This window comes from Pristis pectinata, chromosome 18 (genome assembly GCF_009764475.1).
Source record: "Pristis pectinata isolate sPriPec2 chromosome 18, sPriPec2.1.pri, whole genome shotgun sequence".
Classification (NCBI taxonomy): Eukaryota; Metazoa; Chordata; class Chondrichthyes; order Rhinopristiformes; family Pristidae; genus Pristis; species Pristis pectinata.
Genome location: NC_067422.1, coordinates 38,852,489 through 38,869,613, shown reverse-complemented (window position 1 = coordinate 38,869,613; position 17,125 = coordinate 38,852,489). Strand labels below are relative to the sequence as shown.

General features: G+C 44.7%; 1 protein-coding gene across 3 annotated transcripts in view; it reads left to right on the top strand.

Moving 5' to 3' along the window:
• LOC127579755 (glutamate receptor ionotropic, NMDA 2C-like) overlaps positions 1-16,310 on the top strand; it is a 74,503-nt gene extending 58,193 nt beyond the window's left edge. For all 3 annotated transcript variants that reach the window (XM_052032649.1, XM_052032651.1, XM_052032650.1), the window contains exons 10-13: positions 1,074-1,234; positions 5,620-5,807; positions 7,730-7,962; positions 10,607-16,310. In XM_052032649.1, the coding sequence (XP_051888609.1) occupies positions 1,074-1,234; positions 5,620-5,807; positions 7,730-7,962; positions 10,607-12,052 (2,028 nt within the window). In that variant the 3' untranslated portion in view covers positions 12,053-16,310. The remainder of the gene's footprint in view (positions 1-1,073; positions 1,235-5,619; positions 5,808-7,729; positions 7,963-10,606) is intronic.
• Positions 16,311-17,125: the final 815 nt, after the last annotated feature.

The window sequence follows — 17,125 nt, the reverse complement described above, 5'->3', positions numbered from 1 at the left end:
AGTTAAGTGGTGTGAACAGTTGAGTTAGTGGGGTCTTGGAGTGTTAACTGGAGCTACCTAATTTGATAAGAAGAGTTCTGGTGTGTTAACAGTAATGGGATTCTCAGAGCCAATTCTGGGGATGTTCCAGGGAGTTTCTTGTTTTCAGGGGATTTTCATTGTGTGAAGTGAGGTGCTGAGGTATTTAGTTGAGTTTTAGTTGGTAAAGTGGCCTCCTGGGGGTGGGGGGCTATATAGCATTGCCACTGGTTGTTAAGGGGCCTCTCTAGCTGATAATAGGAGACTCGGTGTTCAAGGGACTTTTGGTGCTAAAGTCTGTGCCTGAGAATGTGAAGTGAACCCCTGGTTATTAAGGGGCATCTTTAGATGTTGAGTGGTGTCATGGGATCTCTTGCTGTTGTGATATATGTTTGATTTTAAGAGGTACCTTGGTATATCAAAGGGTATCACCGATTGCAAGGTTTCCCTGGAATGTTAAGAACAGTTGCAGACCATCAAAAGGAACATCAGGGTGGTTCTGATGATACTTGGGTGAATCTTCATGCAGAGATATTTAGTTGAGTCTGGGATGTTGGGCAAAGCCTGGGATATTATCTGATGTTATTCAGGGAACTGAGGGATGTTCTGAAATTTTCTAAGGAGGGTTTTGCAGATTCTTGGGTTTTTAAACTGGAACTTGAGAATGTTAAAAAGGGAGGCTCAGGCATTAACAGGAATCTGGGGATGTAAATGGTCTTAGTGGGGTTTTAAGAGAAACCATTCGGTGTTATGCAAGTCTCACTTCTCATTGGATGAATGTTCGAGTTTCTCATGTATAAATCTCTTTTGCTTGGTAGGAAACACGAGTTTTGTGACTCCAGCTGTAATTCTCCACCTCTGCACAGACAATATTTAGTGTTTTTTTTGGGGGTGTGGGGAGAAGAGAGGGCAGCTGGGAGTGGGGGAGGCATAGGGGTGGTGTCAGTGAGAATCCTGCAGTGGCTCCTGTCCTCCTTCTGGGAGTTCTTACTGAATGAAGGTGGACTTGTAGGTCAGTAATAAGTGAGATTCTAATGACACTTTGTCACGAACAGTTTCAGAAACCCCAGGATCAATACCCAGCATTCCGATTTGGCACAGTTCCCAATGGCAGCACTGAAAGGAACATCAAAAACAACTACCCGGATATGCACTCCTACATGACCAGATACAATCAGCGCTCAGTGGAAGACGCTCTGGCCAACTTGAAATCAGGGTAAGCTGTGGATCTCATCAGTACCAGGCAGCTGGGTGGGATCTTCTCAGCCCAGGTCCTTGCCCCCTACCACGCAACACAATGTCAATCACTGCCCAGGTTGATGGCTGGTTTGGGTGAGATAGAAAAACCACCTTCATTGGCTGATTGCAGAGAACTGGGGGTACAAATACAGGGGTGGGATTGGTAATGAGGAAGAACATAGTGATGACCTGGAACCTGTGGATGGTAGGAGCAAATATTAGTGATAATTTCAAATGGAAAGTGAATCAGCATTGGAGGGGAACAAACCTGCAGGGCTACAAAGATAGAGCAGGAGAACAGAACTGACAGCATTGCTCTAGAGAGCCAGCATGGACTCAGTAGGCTGATTGGCCTCATCCAGTGCTGCAATGACTGATGCTCATTCCAAACACTGACTCCCCACTGAGAGATATGGTGGCACACGGTGGGGACCAGCAGACCAAGTCTCAGTTTAAAACATCTTACTTACCCAATTAGGCTAAAAGTTGGACTTCATACCTCAGAGAAACTGGGGGTCGATCCAACTGAGTCATAAAATTACACATCACAGAATAAGGCCATTTGCTCCACCACATCCACACTGACCATTGGGCACCAATCCATATTATTCCCATCTTTCAGCACTTGGCCTGTGGCCTTCTATGCCTAGGCGATTCAAGTGTTCATCTTGATGCTTCTTAAACACTGTTAGCGACTCTGCTTCCGCCACTCTCTCTGGCAGTGCATTCCAGGTACTCAGCACTCTCTGGGTGAGGAAAGGTCCCCCTCAGGTCCCCTGTAACTCTCTTACCCCTTACCCTAAATCTATGTTCTCTAATTTTATTCATCTCTGATAAGGGGAAAAAGATTATTGCAGTCTAACCCATCTATACCCCTCGTAATTTTACCTTCATAATATGAAGGGATTAGATTGTTGCATTTACAATTTATTCCAATTAAATAGATTAGGAGATCCAGAGACCACTATTTTAAGATAGAAACAGAATGCTGGAAATATTCAGGAGGTCAGAAACCAGTCCCAATGAAAGGTCATCTGCTGGAAATGTTAGCTCTATTTCTCTCTCTACATATGCTACCAGACCTGCTGAATATTTTCTGCATTGATTTACTCGTTTTCCAGTGATGACAGTATTTTGCTCTTCGATCACTATTTTAAGTTGTGAGAGGCCAGTTGCAGTCTGGAGGAAAATTCTTCTCCTGGTCTCTGGAAAAGCTCCCTTCTTACTTGGTGGGTGCCCAACTCACTGAAGTCCCTCGTTAATTCTGGCTGGAGTTGGGTTACCTCTTACAAAGGCAGGTTTCAGAAATTCAGGATCAGTGATCTCCTGCCCAGTTTCAAGAGACATTTCCCCAGAGTTATTTTCCCTCAATTTATTCATCCAATTTTTATGCACTGCTGCTGGAGGTGACTCTCAGTGGATTGGGGTATGTACATTTAAAGGATCACTATTGCATTAGACAGGGCTGATAGATGGTCCGGAGAGACTTCATCTGTTTGTCTGCCCTTTGTTCCTATTCAGTCCTAGAGAGGCCACTGCAGGGACGGTGTACCGACTCCAGAGACAGCAGTGCAGATTCACCAAGATAATGTTAGACCATTAGACCTACAAGGGTTAAATTATGAGGACATCTGCTTAACATAGGCATTCCAAGTGCAGAGGATGAACTGGGATTAGATTATGGAGTTTGACTAATCTGGTCAAGGAGCACTTCTTCCTGCTGGAAATCCTCACCCGTTCCCATCCAAACAAGCCAGGAATCAGTTCAAAAATCACATCGATAACCTTTCCCACCAATGAAATTTATCAAAGGCAGGATGGAGAGGACCAAGGGATGGATTTGCTACAATGTAGCTGAAGGACTAAATGGCCTCCTCCTGTCCTTTTCATACCATGTTCCTATTACTGCAATGGTTGGAGGCATCCCTCACACAAAGGATGATGGTTGCAGTTGTTGGAGGTCATCCCAGCCCTGGGACATCACTGCAGAGGTTCCTCACCCATCTTTAGCTGCTTCACAATGGACAGAAAGTCATAAGGTCAGAAGTGGGGATGTTTGCTGATGATTGCGCAATGTTCAATTCTATTCAAGACTCTTCAGCAAATGAAACAGCCCATGGCTGCATGCAGCAAGACCGAGACAACATTCAGGCATGGGCTGATTAGTGGCAGGTAACATTCATGCCACAACAATACCAGGTAATGACCATCTGCAACAAGAGAGTCTAATCACTTACCTGTGATATTCCATGGCAATGCTATTACTAAGTCCCCCTCCATTGATATCCTGGAGGTCACTATTGACCAGAAAATCAACTGGACCAGCCACATGAATTCCACAGCTGCAAGATCAGGTCAGAGGCTGGGTATCCTGCAGCAAGCAACTCTCCACCTGGCACCCAATGCCTTTTCAACAACTATAAAGCACATCAATTACCAGGGTGAGTGTGGCTTCAGTAATTCTCAGGCAGCTCAACACAATTTAGGAGAAAGCAGTCCGCTTGAATTAGTACCCCATTCACCACCAAAAGCATTTCTTTCTCCCACCACTACACAGTGGCTGCAGTGTTCACCATCTACACAATGCACTGCAGTTACTCACCCAGGCTGGTCTGACAGCACCTCCCAAATTTGCAACCACAGCACCAAGCTGGACAAGGGTAGCAGCCATGTGAATGGTCATAGTCTTTTTCCCAGGGTAGGGGAGTCTAAAAGTAGAGGGAAAAGGTTTAAGATGAGGGGAAAGATTTAAAGGGGACCTGAGGGGCAACTTTTTCCACACAGAAGGTGGTGGGTATGTGGAACAAGCTGCCAGAGGAAATGGTAAAGGCAGGTACAAACCTATATTAAGACATTTGGACATGTACATAGATAGGAAAGGTTTAGAGGGATATGAGCTAAACACAGGCAAATGGGACTAGCTCAGGTAGGTAACTTGGTCAGTGTAGATGAGTTGGGCCAAAGGACCTGTTTCCGTGGTGTATAACTCCATGACTCACATGCAGGTTGTATGAGTTATAGAGGCAGGCGATCCAGTCAATGGGGACAGTTAGAAAGGAAATAAAATGGAACAAAAGTGCAGAAGTGAGATTAGTTAGGAATGCGAAAAGCTGCAAAACAACTCATGGGGTAATGGTCTGTTCTGATACAGAGAAAGGGAGTTACTTGAAGTTGCAGAAATCCGATACAGTCTAGAAGGCTGAAATATTCCCAGACAGGTCAGGTGTTGTTCCTCAAGCTTATGTCAGGCCTCAATGTAACAGTGCAGGAGGCCAGAGACACATAGGTCAGAATGGGAGTGGGATGGAGAATAAAGTGGCAGGCAACAGGGATCCTGGAGTTTTCCCTGCAGACTGAAAGCAGGTGTTCCAAAGTAGTCACCCAATCTGCACTTGATTTCTGCAACGTAGAGGACAGCATATTGTGATTGGAAAGAGTGCAGGAGAATCATGCTTCACCTCCAAAGAATGTTTGGGTCTCGGGATGGTGGGGAAAAGATAAAGGGAGTGGTAGGTGGGGGCAGAGGAGTGGGCCAGGGTGTTGCAAAGGGAATATTCCCTTCAAACTGCTGAAAGGGGAGGGGAGCTTGTGGAAATTGCAAAGGATGATCCATTGAAGCCAGTGGGATGGAAGGCAAGGGGCAGGAGAATTCTTTCCTTCCTCTGTCCTGGAGAGGGGGTGATAGCCGTGGTGGGGAAATAGATGAGATGCAGTGAAGGACTGTCCACTATGGTGGGAAAGAAGAAAGACTAGTCAGAGGCACCTCTGTGGAAAGTCTCATCATTGGAACAAATACAACAGAGATGGAGGAACTGGGTGAATGGAATGGAGTCCTTTACAGATGGCAGGGAGGGAGGAAGTTTAGTCCAAATGACTGTGGGAGCCTGTGGACTTGTATTGGATGTTTGTCACAAACCCATCCCACGAGATGGAGATGGAGAGATGCAGGAAGAGTAGAGTCAGAGGTGGGCCACATGAAGATGAGAGCAAGGTGGAAATTGGCAGCAAAAGTAATGATATCTATGAATTCAGCAGGAGCGTGGGAAATAGCATCAATGCAGTCGTCGATGTAGCAGTAAAGAATTGAGGGACTGAGCCAGAGTAGGACTGAAAGAAAGATCATTCCATGTATCCCAAGTCAGGCATAGGCAGGGCCCAAGCTGTACCTTTGACTTGGAGAGTGGAGTTGAAGTTGTTCAGTCTTTAAATCTCTGACTCTTAATCGTCACTGAACTCACTATCACCTTCTCAAGGGTAATTAGGGATGGTCCATAAATGCTGGACTTGGCAGTAACACCAAGATCCCAAATATGAATAAATAAATTAAAACCTCTTTCCAGCTGATATATTTCTGTCTTACAGGAAGCTTGATGCGTTTATTTATGATGCAGCTGTTCTCAATTACATGGCTGGGAAGGATGAAGGCTGCAAACTTGTTACCATTGGAAGTGGAAAGGTATTTGCCACGACTGGTTATGGGATTGCTCTGCAAAAAAATTCCAGGTGGAAGCGAGCCATTGACCTAGCCCTGTTACAGTTCCTGGGTGATGGTAAGCTTGAGGTCCTAACACCTGTTTTACCAGGGAATGGGTGGCAATGGGGAAAGTGAGCGATGACAAACATTGGCCTTGTGCACCACACAGCCCAGCATAATCAGCAGCAAAACTCAAATCAAGGCCAAGCCCAAAATGGACGCTAAGCCAAATAGGGCAGGGGAACAGAAGTTTGGTAAAAGGTGGGGTTATAAAGGAGCATGGCCGAGAGGTGATGGAGAGGCAGCACCAGATTCCCGAGGGTCATGGAATGGAAGAAATTACAGATGAATTCAAACAATATTTTGAAGGCATTTAAACCCAAGGATGTGGAATTTAAATAAGCAGTTGCTAATGTAAATAAGTTAGCAGAAGGGTGCTGGGTGAATAGAGTGTTGCAGTTCAGGATCTGGGCAGCAAAATTATAGATGAGCTAAAATTCTAACTGAATAGAGGCATTTGGGCACTGGGGTTGTCATTGAGCAGTGAGAACATTGCACAAGTATCCCATCTGGTCTAATCCCAGCCTCTTCCAACGTCAACTATCCAGCGCCTTTTCACTGCGCATTAATAGTCCCACTTGGAGCAAAAGAATAAATTCAAAGTGTGCATATACCACAAAATTAGGGTCTGCAGTTAATATACTGTGGTATTATGACATTTTGTAGGAAGAATTCAATAAGCAGGACGAGCACAGTCACGTACTGTTAATGCTGCTGTCTCACAGCTCCAGCAAAAGGTTTAATCCTGACCTCGGTTGCCGTCTATGTGGAGTTAACATGATCTCCCTCTGGACACGTGGATCTCCCCTGGGCGCTCCAGTTTTCTCGCACATCCCAGAGATGTCTTTATAGGTTAATTGGCTACAGTAGATTATCCCACTGTAGGCTGAAGGCAAAAAGGGTCAAAGGGTAGTTGATGGACGTGTGAGAGATGGAGGTTCATGGAAGTAGGGAGGGGTGGAAGTGGGACTAATGAAATTGCATCCCTGGAAGGCAGCATTGATCCAATGCCCTCCTCCTTTGTTGTTATAAATAGAATAAATTACAACTTGCAGTAGGGGCACGTGGTTGGTAAATGAAGAGTTAACTAGAAATAGGCACTCAATCTATGCATTGGAAAATATGCCAAAATGTGGTAGATGAACAGACAGATCAGAGCATACAAGTATACAAATCACAGCTTGATAAGGTCATTCAATAAAGCACTGGTTTCCTGAGGAATTGAATTAAGCAGAGGAGGTTAAACTTTTACAAAACCTTGGTTGAACTAGACTTGCAGAATTGTGAACAGTTCTGTTCTCCACATTATAAACAACGTCACGAGAAAAGGTACAAAATATATTTACTAACATGATATTGGAACGGAGAGATATAATGAACAGAAAAATTGACACATAGGTGTGTACGGGGCTGGGGTGGGGCATGGGAAATGACATGATGGATGCCTTTAAAATTAGGGAAGGCTTGTGTGGGATATACAGACGGAAATATTTCCACTTGTGGGTGTAGAAAACTGGGGACCATCAATAGTAGATCATCACTCAGAAATGCATACAGGGAAACCAGAAAAAATTTCATTTCTGTAGTGGAGGCCAGTAACAAAGATGCCTTTAAGGAGAAGCTAGATACAGATGAGGAGGAAAGGAAGAGAAGGATATATTGATGGGGTTAGATCAAGTTGGATAAACAATAACACTAACCAGACAGGTAAAAGGTTTACTACTTTGCTGCAAATATTAAACAATAGTATGTAAACCCATCCAGTCTTGTTCACTGTCCTGCTCACTCTAGCCCTTCCATTGACTGCTTACTGTAATCCCATTTTCCATTCCATTGACGCATCTTGGTATCCCACTATACTGATCACTCAATCACTCCCCCCTTCCCTGCCCCAAGTCTTCTACCCACTAATTATCAGAGTATGTCTTCTATCCACAGGAGATATACACAAGTTACATACTGTCTGGCTGACAGGAATCTGTGAGAAGGAGAAGAATGAGGCGATGAGTAGCAAACTGGATATCGATAACATGGCTGGTGTGTTCTATATGCTGCTGGTGGCCATGGGCCTCAGCCTGCTCGTCTTTGCCTGGGAGCATTTGGTGTACTGGAAGCTGAGGCATCTCGTGAAAGAAGCCAGCAAGACTGATTATCTGCTGGCCATCAGCAGGGTAAGGTGCATGGGGCAAGTCAGGGAAAGAGCTCACCACAAGTGAACTCATTCCAGCATGCCACAGTCCCACTTGTGCGTTTGAGCCATTGAATCGTGAATGAATTGACTTGTGCTGCTGACACCACCAGTAGGTGATTGGGTAAATTTTGAAGTTGAAGAGCCACACCTATCATGGTTTATTTTGACGATGTACAGATGCTCCTTGTCACTTTAATTTAGCTAAAATATTCTTGTACAGCATGCTCCAACCATTTGTAAAGTGGCAGGGTTCCATCTCTATGTAACACGTACCAGCATTTGATTTGCTTCACTCATTGCCACTTACACCCCCCAGTTATTCCACATAGCCTCAATGCCTAAAGTTACCGAAGTTACTGTAATATAGCTTTCATTTGTTAATTAGGACAACCCCTAACTGTGGGCCTTCCAAAATGATGCTCAAATCCACATTCCAACTTAACTCGATGCCGCAAGACAAAATCCAACATTTCATAATCTCTTGCCTATGTTTACAAGTTTTTGTGCAAGTACCTTCCTGAGATAGCACATTCCTGTCCATTTCCCTAAGTGCACCTTTAGCAACCACATAAGTCTGCCTTACCCAAAACCTGGCTGGGTCTGGTAGAACCCCAGGGCTCCAACTGTGCCCTCTCATCACTTAACAACACCTTCACACAACTCCCTCAGCTTTGGTAGCCAGTACAATATACATCAGACAGAGGTGCAGGCAGCAGACCAACACAGCCATTTCACATGAAGGAGCTAATTACACAGAAGGTTGAAGAATTGCTAACTTTGTTAATGTTAAAAGCAACGTGCAATTTTAAACCACTTCAGAAAACAACTATATTCAGGATGTGTAGTTATTCCAGGCTATCCTACTGACAGCCCAAAGGCTTTCCAGCATCTACAAGGCACAGCTCAAGAAATTAATGGCATCCTGCCCACTTGCCTGGATGAGTGCAGCTCCAACAGCTTTTGAGAATCTCAATACCGTTCAGGATAAAGCAGCACAGTTGACTGACCCCATCAATCCTCCCAAACATCAATGTCCTCCACCACTGTTGCACTGATAATACACTACAGCAATTCCCATAGCATCTCCCAAATTTGCAGTGCATACCACCAAGAAGTGTGCATGAAAACACCACCACTTGTAGGTTCCCCTCCAAGTTTCACACCATCCTGACCGAGAGATATCTTCCCATTTCCCCCTATCCTCGGGTCGAATTCTGGAGCTCCCTCTTCAACCATGCATTTCCTTGCTATGGCCCAGGATGGCATCTTACCAGCACCACTTTCCCAAAGGCAGCTTGACGTGGACAGTGAATGTTTGTGCCAGTGATGCCAACAATGTGGGCAAGTAAAAAAATGCCAAAATTCAAAGCCAGATGAATTCTAGCAACGAAGGGGAAGTGGAGGAATGCAAACAACAAGGTCACAAAAGGATTTGGAGAAGTCATTACTGAAATCAACAGGAAAAACATTACAGTTTTGTTAGGAAAATGAGGGTGGCCTGGCCCCTTGAACTGATAAAGGTGAAAATAAGAAAACTTGTTAAATTACTTTACATCATTTACTGTAGATGAGAGGATTGTATATCAGATACCATCTGCCTTTCCAAGCTGGATCTTTCTAATCAGTTGAAAGTGTCATTTCATCCTTGATGGCTCCAGAGTTTCTGAACAGCAAATGTTAAGCTATCTACTTTATTATTTTCTCAATATTCCTCTTCACCTTTCTCAAATAGTAGAGTTCTCAATGTAAAGGAATGGCTCCTTCATGGCAACTGCTTTTGTTTGATTATGTTTAGGGCTTTCCAAATAGGAATCGAGACTGCAAGTAAAGCCACAGTAGTGAGGAAAATGAAGGCACTGTCAGCAGTAAGCTCCCAGGGTTGGGTGGTTTCACCCCAGGGATTTAAGTGAATCAGGAGGGAACAATTGAGAAGTCCCAACTATAATTTTCCAAACTACTCCTAAAGCTCATAAAATGCACAGTGTGCTATTAAAGTAATAAAACAGTTAGCCAGAGGGGATCTCAGCACAGGGCAGTGGTGAACCCCACCCTTATAGCTTTGATTTATTCTTCATGCATCTTTCTCTAATCCAGACCTACACGAGCACAAAAATCTAGTTAGGAGTTTCATTTTCAGAAAAGTAGAATCTTTCCAAGTATAACCTCCAACAGTCAACTTTAATTTCCCCAAACCTCGTGATAAAAATTTCAAAACTCCAGCAAATGTGGGAAATGTTGTTCCCCTACTTACTGGCCAAAACACCATGATTGGCATTCTTTCTTATAACTGAATGTCACCACCAGAAACTCGCTTAACAACTACAGATAATGTACAGCTTCTTGGCACAAGCGTAGAGCAAATTTTACTCAGTATCTGCCTCATGCTGCACTTATTCTGTGCCTAGCCCGTGCTGTGGGCAAGCCCTGACTGAGCAGGCGTGGTAGAACAATTCTCCAAAACAAATCTCCCATTGAGAAATTCAACTCTTCTGACCTTTACTCTTGAAAGCAAACCAAATTGTTCTTGAAGACGTGATCTTGCAGCTCCTTGGTTGGGGATGAAACAATTGGGATTATCCTCGAAGCTGTACTGAATACTAACAGTATTTTACACTCTATTTCAGGGAGTTTACAGCTGTTTCAGTGGTGTCCAGGTGGTCCCCAGCCCACTCCACATTGCATCTCCCATCGTCTCTTCCAACTTTTCTCAGGCTAATGTGCTGAAGATGCTGCAAGCTGCCAGAGACTTGGCCTCCTCCACAAATATGGGAAGCTCTCCAGAGAGTGGTACAAAGGCAACAGAGTCTCGGGCACCTGCAGGCGATGACATCTCCAGTGACCTTTCTGAAGGCCCATTGCAGAATAGGAAAGGAGCACGTTCCATCGAGAGCAGACTTACTGCCAGTGGGCTGCCAGTCCGCTCCTTGTCAGTGCCAAGACCTCCAGCATTGGTTTCACCCCCACTCACTGCCATCAGAACATCTCCTGCCCAGGAGACAGGCTGGCCCAATCAGACAGTCATTAAATACAAACACAGGCCAACTGGCAATCGTCTTACTCCAAGATCGACCTTAAACCACATCCCACGTCCCATTCGTCCCCGTGAGCTTCCTGTACTTTCCCAACACAGCAAGCCATTTCACGAGGGAAAGAATGTGAAGTCTCCTAGTATCCCATTTATCTACAGTGATGAATATTTACAGGATATTTACAATAGAAAATATTTCAGAAGGCGACTTCCTGTGCCTTGCAGGAAGTTAGCCCATCCTACCGAGACTGTAGGTGGTCAAAGTGGGTCAGAGATGGTAACTGCCCTAAAACCTTGTGCTGGAATGGATGAGAAATGGCTTGTGGCAAATCTGTGCCCCTCGATGTCGTACCCAAAGCAGGGAAACCACAGCTTCTGCAGCAGGTGTTATTCTGGGCTACAGCCAGAGAAATTACCCGTACTGACCAGGCGATCTTCCTATGTCAGAGCAACAAGGGACGAGGAAGAAACCACGAGATTTCAGGTCAAATTAGGAAACTTAAAGTCAGGATCACAAGGAGAGATAGTTGGTTCATTCCATAGTCATGACAGTGAGATTCTGGAACCTGCTGGGAAAGCTGCCAATGTGAGGGGAGGGTTCCCAGGCCACAGGAAGATGCACTTGGACCCCAGTTCACCCAGAAAGCTCAAGTATTCACTGTCTGCCAGGCTTCCCTCTTACAGAGAGGCCTGCCTGCAAAGCTCAACAAGCCTGAGATGTGCCTCCCTAGCATTGCAGCACCACTCATGGCCCAGGCCCTCCCTGTATGTCTGGCAGCACAGATGGGGCTCCCAGCACCACAGCTGGTTGGCTGGGCCTGGAGACTGGTCCTGTGACAGAGGCATTCGCATGAAGTACTTGGAAAGAAAGACCATGCACCAGGGCAGCACCCCGAGGCAGCCCACTGTTGGCACATGCAAGACCATCCATCATGGAACAAGAGCCAGAAGCAGCTTTCACCTGGAGTCGAGAAGAGCAAGAGATAATTCCCCCCGTTTGAGAAAATGTGCAAGGATTTTAAGCTTGGAATCTGAGGTATAGGAGCCAGTAAAGTTCAAAGAGTTAGTCCACAAGAGGGAAGTTTCTTACATTCAGAGAACTGCCTCCCTTTTCAATGAGTTTAAATGACTTCACTCTCAATGATCAAAATGTAGCTTAACTAGCAATGCATCAATTTGGGTTGAAATAATAATTTCTCCCAACCTTACTCTGCTCTGTCACCTGTTCCACTCGCCCATAATGCTACATAGCAAAAACCTGTCATGTCCCAAGGGTCTTAGTGAACAGACAGAACGTGGAGGCAAAAAAAACGATGAATTCAAGAAAGCATGAAGACATTGACTATGCTCAGGACTGTGGTTCTCTTGGGACACAAGCCCTTGTCATAGAAATGAAGCACCAAGTTTTGTTTCTTTAAATCTGATAAATATGGTGTTTTGCTATGTGAACAGAACTTTTCTTGCCTTCAACTGATTAGCAACCACTAAGCTTTAAGAACTGCCTGAACGAGCTGCTGAGTGGCTGTCAAAAATCATTCTCTGATCTGCACTCATATAGAAGTAGATTACAAAACATTAAGGTGCTTCCACACTATGTACTAGTCCAAAGCACAGCTGCTTGCCACATCACCACCAATGCAGGCAGAATCAACGGCACCAACCCCAGCCGTAATGCAATCAGTGTCAGAGTCAGCACCCTGCTGGAGAAGCTCAGATCCCTTTACCAGGGTTCCTCGGCACTAGTCAAGACAAAGGTGCAGGGATGTCGTGGTCAGCACTCTGGCACAGCCACCGCTCTCAACAAAGGCTCAAACGTTTGGAATAATCAAGGGCTTCTTACCTGACACAATCGGATGTGAACTTAACCAATCTTGGTTTGAAATAAACAGGAATTAATGTTTCAGGTTGAAGACCTTTCATCAGAACTGGGAAAAGTTGGTCAACAATCATGTTTTAAATTGCAGAGAAGGGGGAGGGGTGAAGAGAACAAAGGCAATGTATTGGTATTGGTTTATTATTGTCACTTGTACCAAGGTTCAGTGAAAAACTTGTCTTGCAGACTGTTCATACATATCAATTCATTACACAGTGCATTGAGGTAGCACAGCGTAAAACAATAACAGAATACAGAGTAAAGTGTCACAGCTACAGGGAAGTGCATTGCAAGTAGTCATAACAAGGTAGATTGTGAGGTCAAGAGTCCATCATTGTATAAGGGAACCATTCAATAGTCTAATCACAGTGGGATAGAAGCTGTCCTTGAGCCTGGTGGTACGTGCCCTCGGGCTCCTGTATCTTCTACCTGATGGGAGAGGGGAGGAGAGAGAATGACCCAGGTGGGTGGGGTCTTTAATTATGCTGGCTGCTTCACCAAGGCAGCGAGAGGTATAGACCTTGGAGGGGAGGCTAGTTTCCGTGATGTGCTGAGCTGCAGTTTCTTGCAGTCCCAGGCAGAGCAGTTGCCATACCAAGCCATTATGCATCCAGATAGGATGCTTTCTACAGTGCATCGATAAAAGTTGGTGAGAATCAAAGGGGACATGCCAAATTTCTTCAGCCTCCTGAGGAAGTAGAGGCACTGGTGAGCTTTCTTAGCTGTGGCGTCTACATGGTTGGACCAGGACAGGCTATTGGTGATGTTCACTCCTAGGAACTTGAAGCTGTCAACCTTCTTGACCTCAGCACAATTGATGCAGACAGGTGCATGTACACCACCCCCTTTCCTGAAGTCAATGACTAGCTATTTTGTTTTGTTGACATTGAGGGAAAGGTTGTTGTCATGACACCACGCCACTAAGTTCTCTCTCTCCTTCCTGTACTCCAATTCATCGTTATTTGAGATACGGCCTACTACAGTGGTATCACCTGAAAACTTGTTAGAGCAGAATCTGGCCACACAGTCATGAGTATATAGGGAGTAGGGTAGAGGGCTGAGGATGCAGCCCTGTGGGGCACCAGTGTTGAGAATAATCGTGTTGGAGGTATTGCTGCTTATCCTCACTAATTGCCGTCTGTTGGTCAGAAAGTCAAGGATCCATTTGCAGAGTTGAGTCCCAGTTCTCGGAGTTTGGTGATAAGTTTGCTTGGAATTATAGTATTGAAGGCGGACCTGCAGTCAATAAACAATAGTCTAACATAGGTGTTTTTACTGTCCAGATGCTCCAGAGATGAGTGTTGGGCCAGGGAGATGGTGTCCACTGTAGTCCTGTTTTGGCAGTAGGCGAATTGCAGTGGGTTGTGGTTTGTTGGGAGGCTGGAGTTAATGCAAGCCATGACCAGCCTCTCAAAGCACTTAATGATGGTGGATGTCAGAGCCACCTGTTGGTAGTCATTAAGGCATGTTACCTTGCTTTTCTTAGATACTGGGATGATAGTGGTCTTCTTAAAACAGGTGGGAACCTCAGACTGAAGCAGGGAGAGGTTTAACATCTGCGAATACCCCCACCAGCTGATCAGCACAATATCTGAGGACATGGCCAGGGACACCATTTGGGCCAGATTCCTTCCTCAGGTTCACTCTCCAGAAGACTGATCTTACATCCTCGATGGTGACCATGGGTTCAGCTGCATTGGAGACTGTCAGGGTGGGTGGTGACAAACCACCCCCCTTCTATTCAAAATGTGCATAGAATGCGTTAAGCTCATCAGGAAGGATGCGCTGTTGTTGACTATGCAGCCCGACTTCGTTTTGTAGCCCGGTATAGCATGTAAGCCCTGCCACAACTGACGGCTGGTCTGGGACTCTTTTGAACCGGTATTGTCTCTTGGCATTCCTGATAGCTTTACGGAGGTCGTATCCTAATTTCTTGTAAAGGTCAGGGTCACCTGATTGGAACGTCTGTGATGGGAGACCAGGAGAAACTGAAGGACAAGTGGCAGTGGTTCCAGTTGAGAGGCGGGGGCTTGTTAAATGCAGCTAATCTGTCCAAAGGTGATGCAAATAGGAGATGAAGGACAGAGAAAATAGAGTGCTAGAACTGAAATCCAAAAATCAGTTATTTCAGTAATCCAAGCTCTCAGAACGAGTTAACTTCAAAACGTGCACATTTATGGATGTCAAAATGAATCAAATGCTAACATTACAATTAATGAGATTTCAAAGTCACTTAGTTCAATCATTACACAGTTAGGAGAACACAGATCAAATTCATCCAAGTCAGAATAATTTCAGAGGGAACCAAGTTCTAACATTACAGGGAATTGAATTCTGATATTGCACAGATCTGAGCAAGTTGAGTCCAAACAAATCAGATACAGCTTTGAATAGATTTCTGACTCAAATTCTTACAGTGCACATAGAACATGATCTCAGGAATGACCTAAATGAGGACGTCAGTTATGAATTATATCACAGTATTCAGACTACAACCTCAGACTCAAACAAGTCCTCACCTTGTACATTTAGTGATGGAACTCAGTGAATTTCTGCTTATTCTTCCTCAGCTGATGAGGTGCAATTGGGTGTGTCATGGAATATTCTCCACTTGCCTGGATGTGTGCAGTTCCAACTCAAGCAGCTTAACAACCAGTCAGGGCAAAGCTGCCATCTTTATTTGCACCCTATCCACCACTTGAAATATTCATTCCTTCCATTACCAGCTCACGCTGGCTGCAGATTGTGCCATCAAAATGCACCGTAGTTACTCACCCAGGCTACTCTGATGGCACCTCAATCATCAAGGACAAGGGTAGTAGGCACCTGCAGTTTCCCTCAAGTTGCACATCATTCTGACTTTGAAATATCTTGTTGGCTTTTCATCACTGCGAGGTCTCTTCTAGAGCTCACTCCCCAACAGCACTGTGGAACCTTCACCAGAAGGACTGCAGCAGTTTATGACGACAGCTTATCACCACCGTCCCAAAGACAATGATTGGAACCTTGCAGATCCTAAAAATTTGGATGAAAATCATCAGCTAGAAACAGACCTTAATGTGAAACAGTGAAATTGCAAAGTTAGAGCTCAGTGCAAAACTGTAGGTCTGTCTCTAGCTAATGATTTTTATTCAATTGTTGGGGTTGAGTAGCAATAAATTGAATAAAAATAACTTTACAGTTAGGTAAACCTTGAAGTAAACCATATCTATAAGTAACAGATCTCAAAATGTTTGAATGTTCATTGATGTTAACCTTTCACAGCTGTAGAATTTTTTTTGATGGAAATCATTTTGGCACTCCGTGTGAATCAGGTTCTAACCTGACAATGAAGAGGCAGAGGGAGTTGAGTACTAATCGTCTCCAAGCCAATATATTTCTAAAAGTGTCAGCTTCTCGTATCGCACACTGAGAGGTCAAATGGGAATAAAGTTGCAAGGTCAGACAGAACTGGAGAGAATTGGTCTGACAGGTATTTGAAGCAGCAGTAGGTAAATAATTCTAAAATTAAATAGTGAGATCACAATCTAAATGGAGCCCTCCAATCAAAATCAGAGCGATTTCAATGTGAATCAAGTTTCAACTTCAAACAACCAGCAAGAGATCTGACAAAATGAAATTCAACAATAAAAATCTACATCCAGCTGAGCTCTGACACAGCAGCTCAGGTGATCTCAGTATGAATTCAGTCCTGATGGCAAGCCAGTGTCAGACTGAATCACACAATGAGTGGAAGTGTCAGACTATTAACACTACTTACATCCCTCAGGACACAGCTATTTCCAACCACTACCTTTTTTGCTATCTCTTAACATAAACATAATCCCAGCTGCACTGAGTGCATCCCATCTTCCAAGTTATAGCCCAGCTTTCAATACATCAGTCACTACTATGCAACCTTTAACTATTCTCCCTGCATCAAGGCACACTCCACACTCTCTGAACCCAAAACTCAATATATACCCTGACCACTGTGTCCCATCCCTCCATACTACATGCCCATCTTGACTCACTGTTGGTCACACCTCAACATTCAAGCACCTATCATTACCAGGGCTGCCCAACCATCAAGGCATTCTATCCCCAACTGTTGTGAACAGTTGATATTGAACGTCATAACCATACTGTACTGCTCGAGTCTTGATACAAAAACTCGCTCATTCTCCGTGCTACCTGATGGGGTTAGGGGTCATCTTCACCCTCCTTTGGCCCCTTTCCCATGGATCCTAATAATGCAGGAGG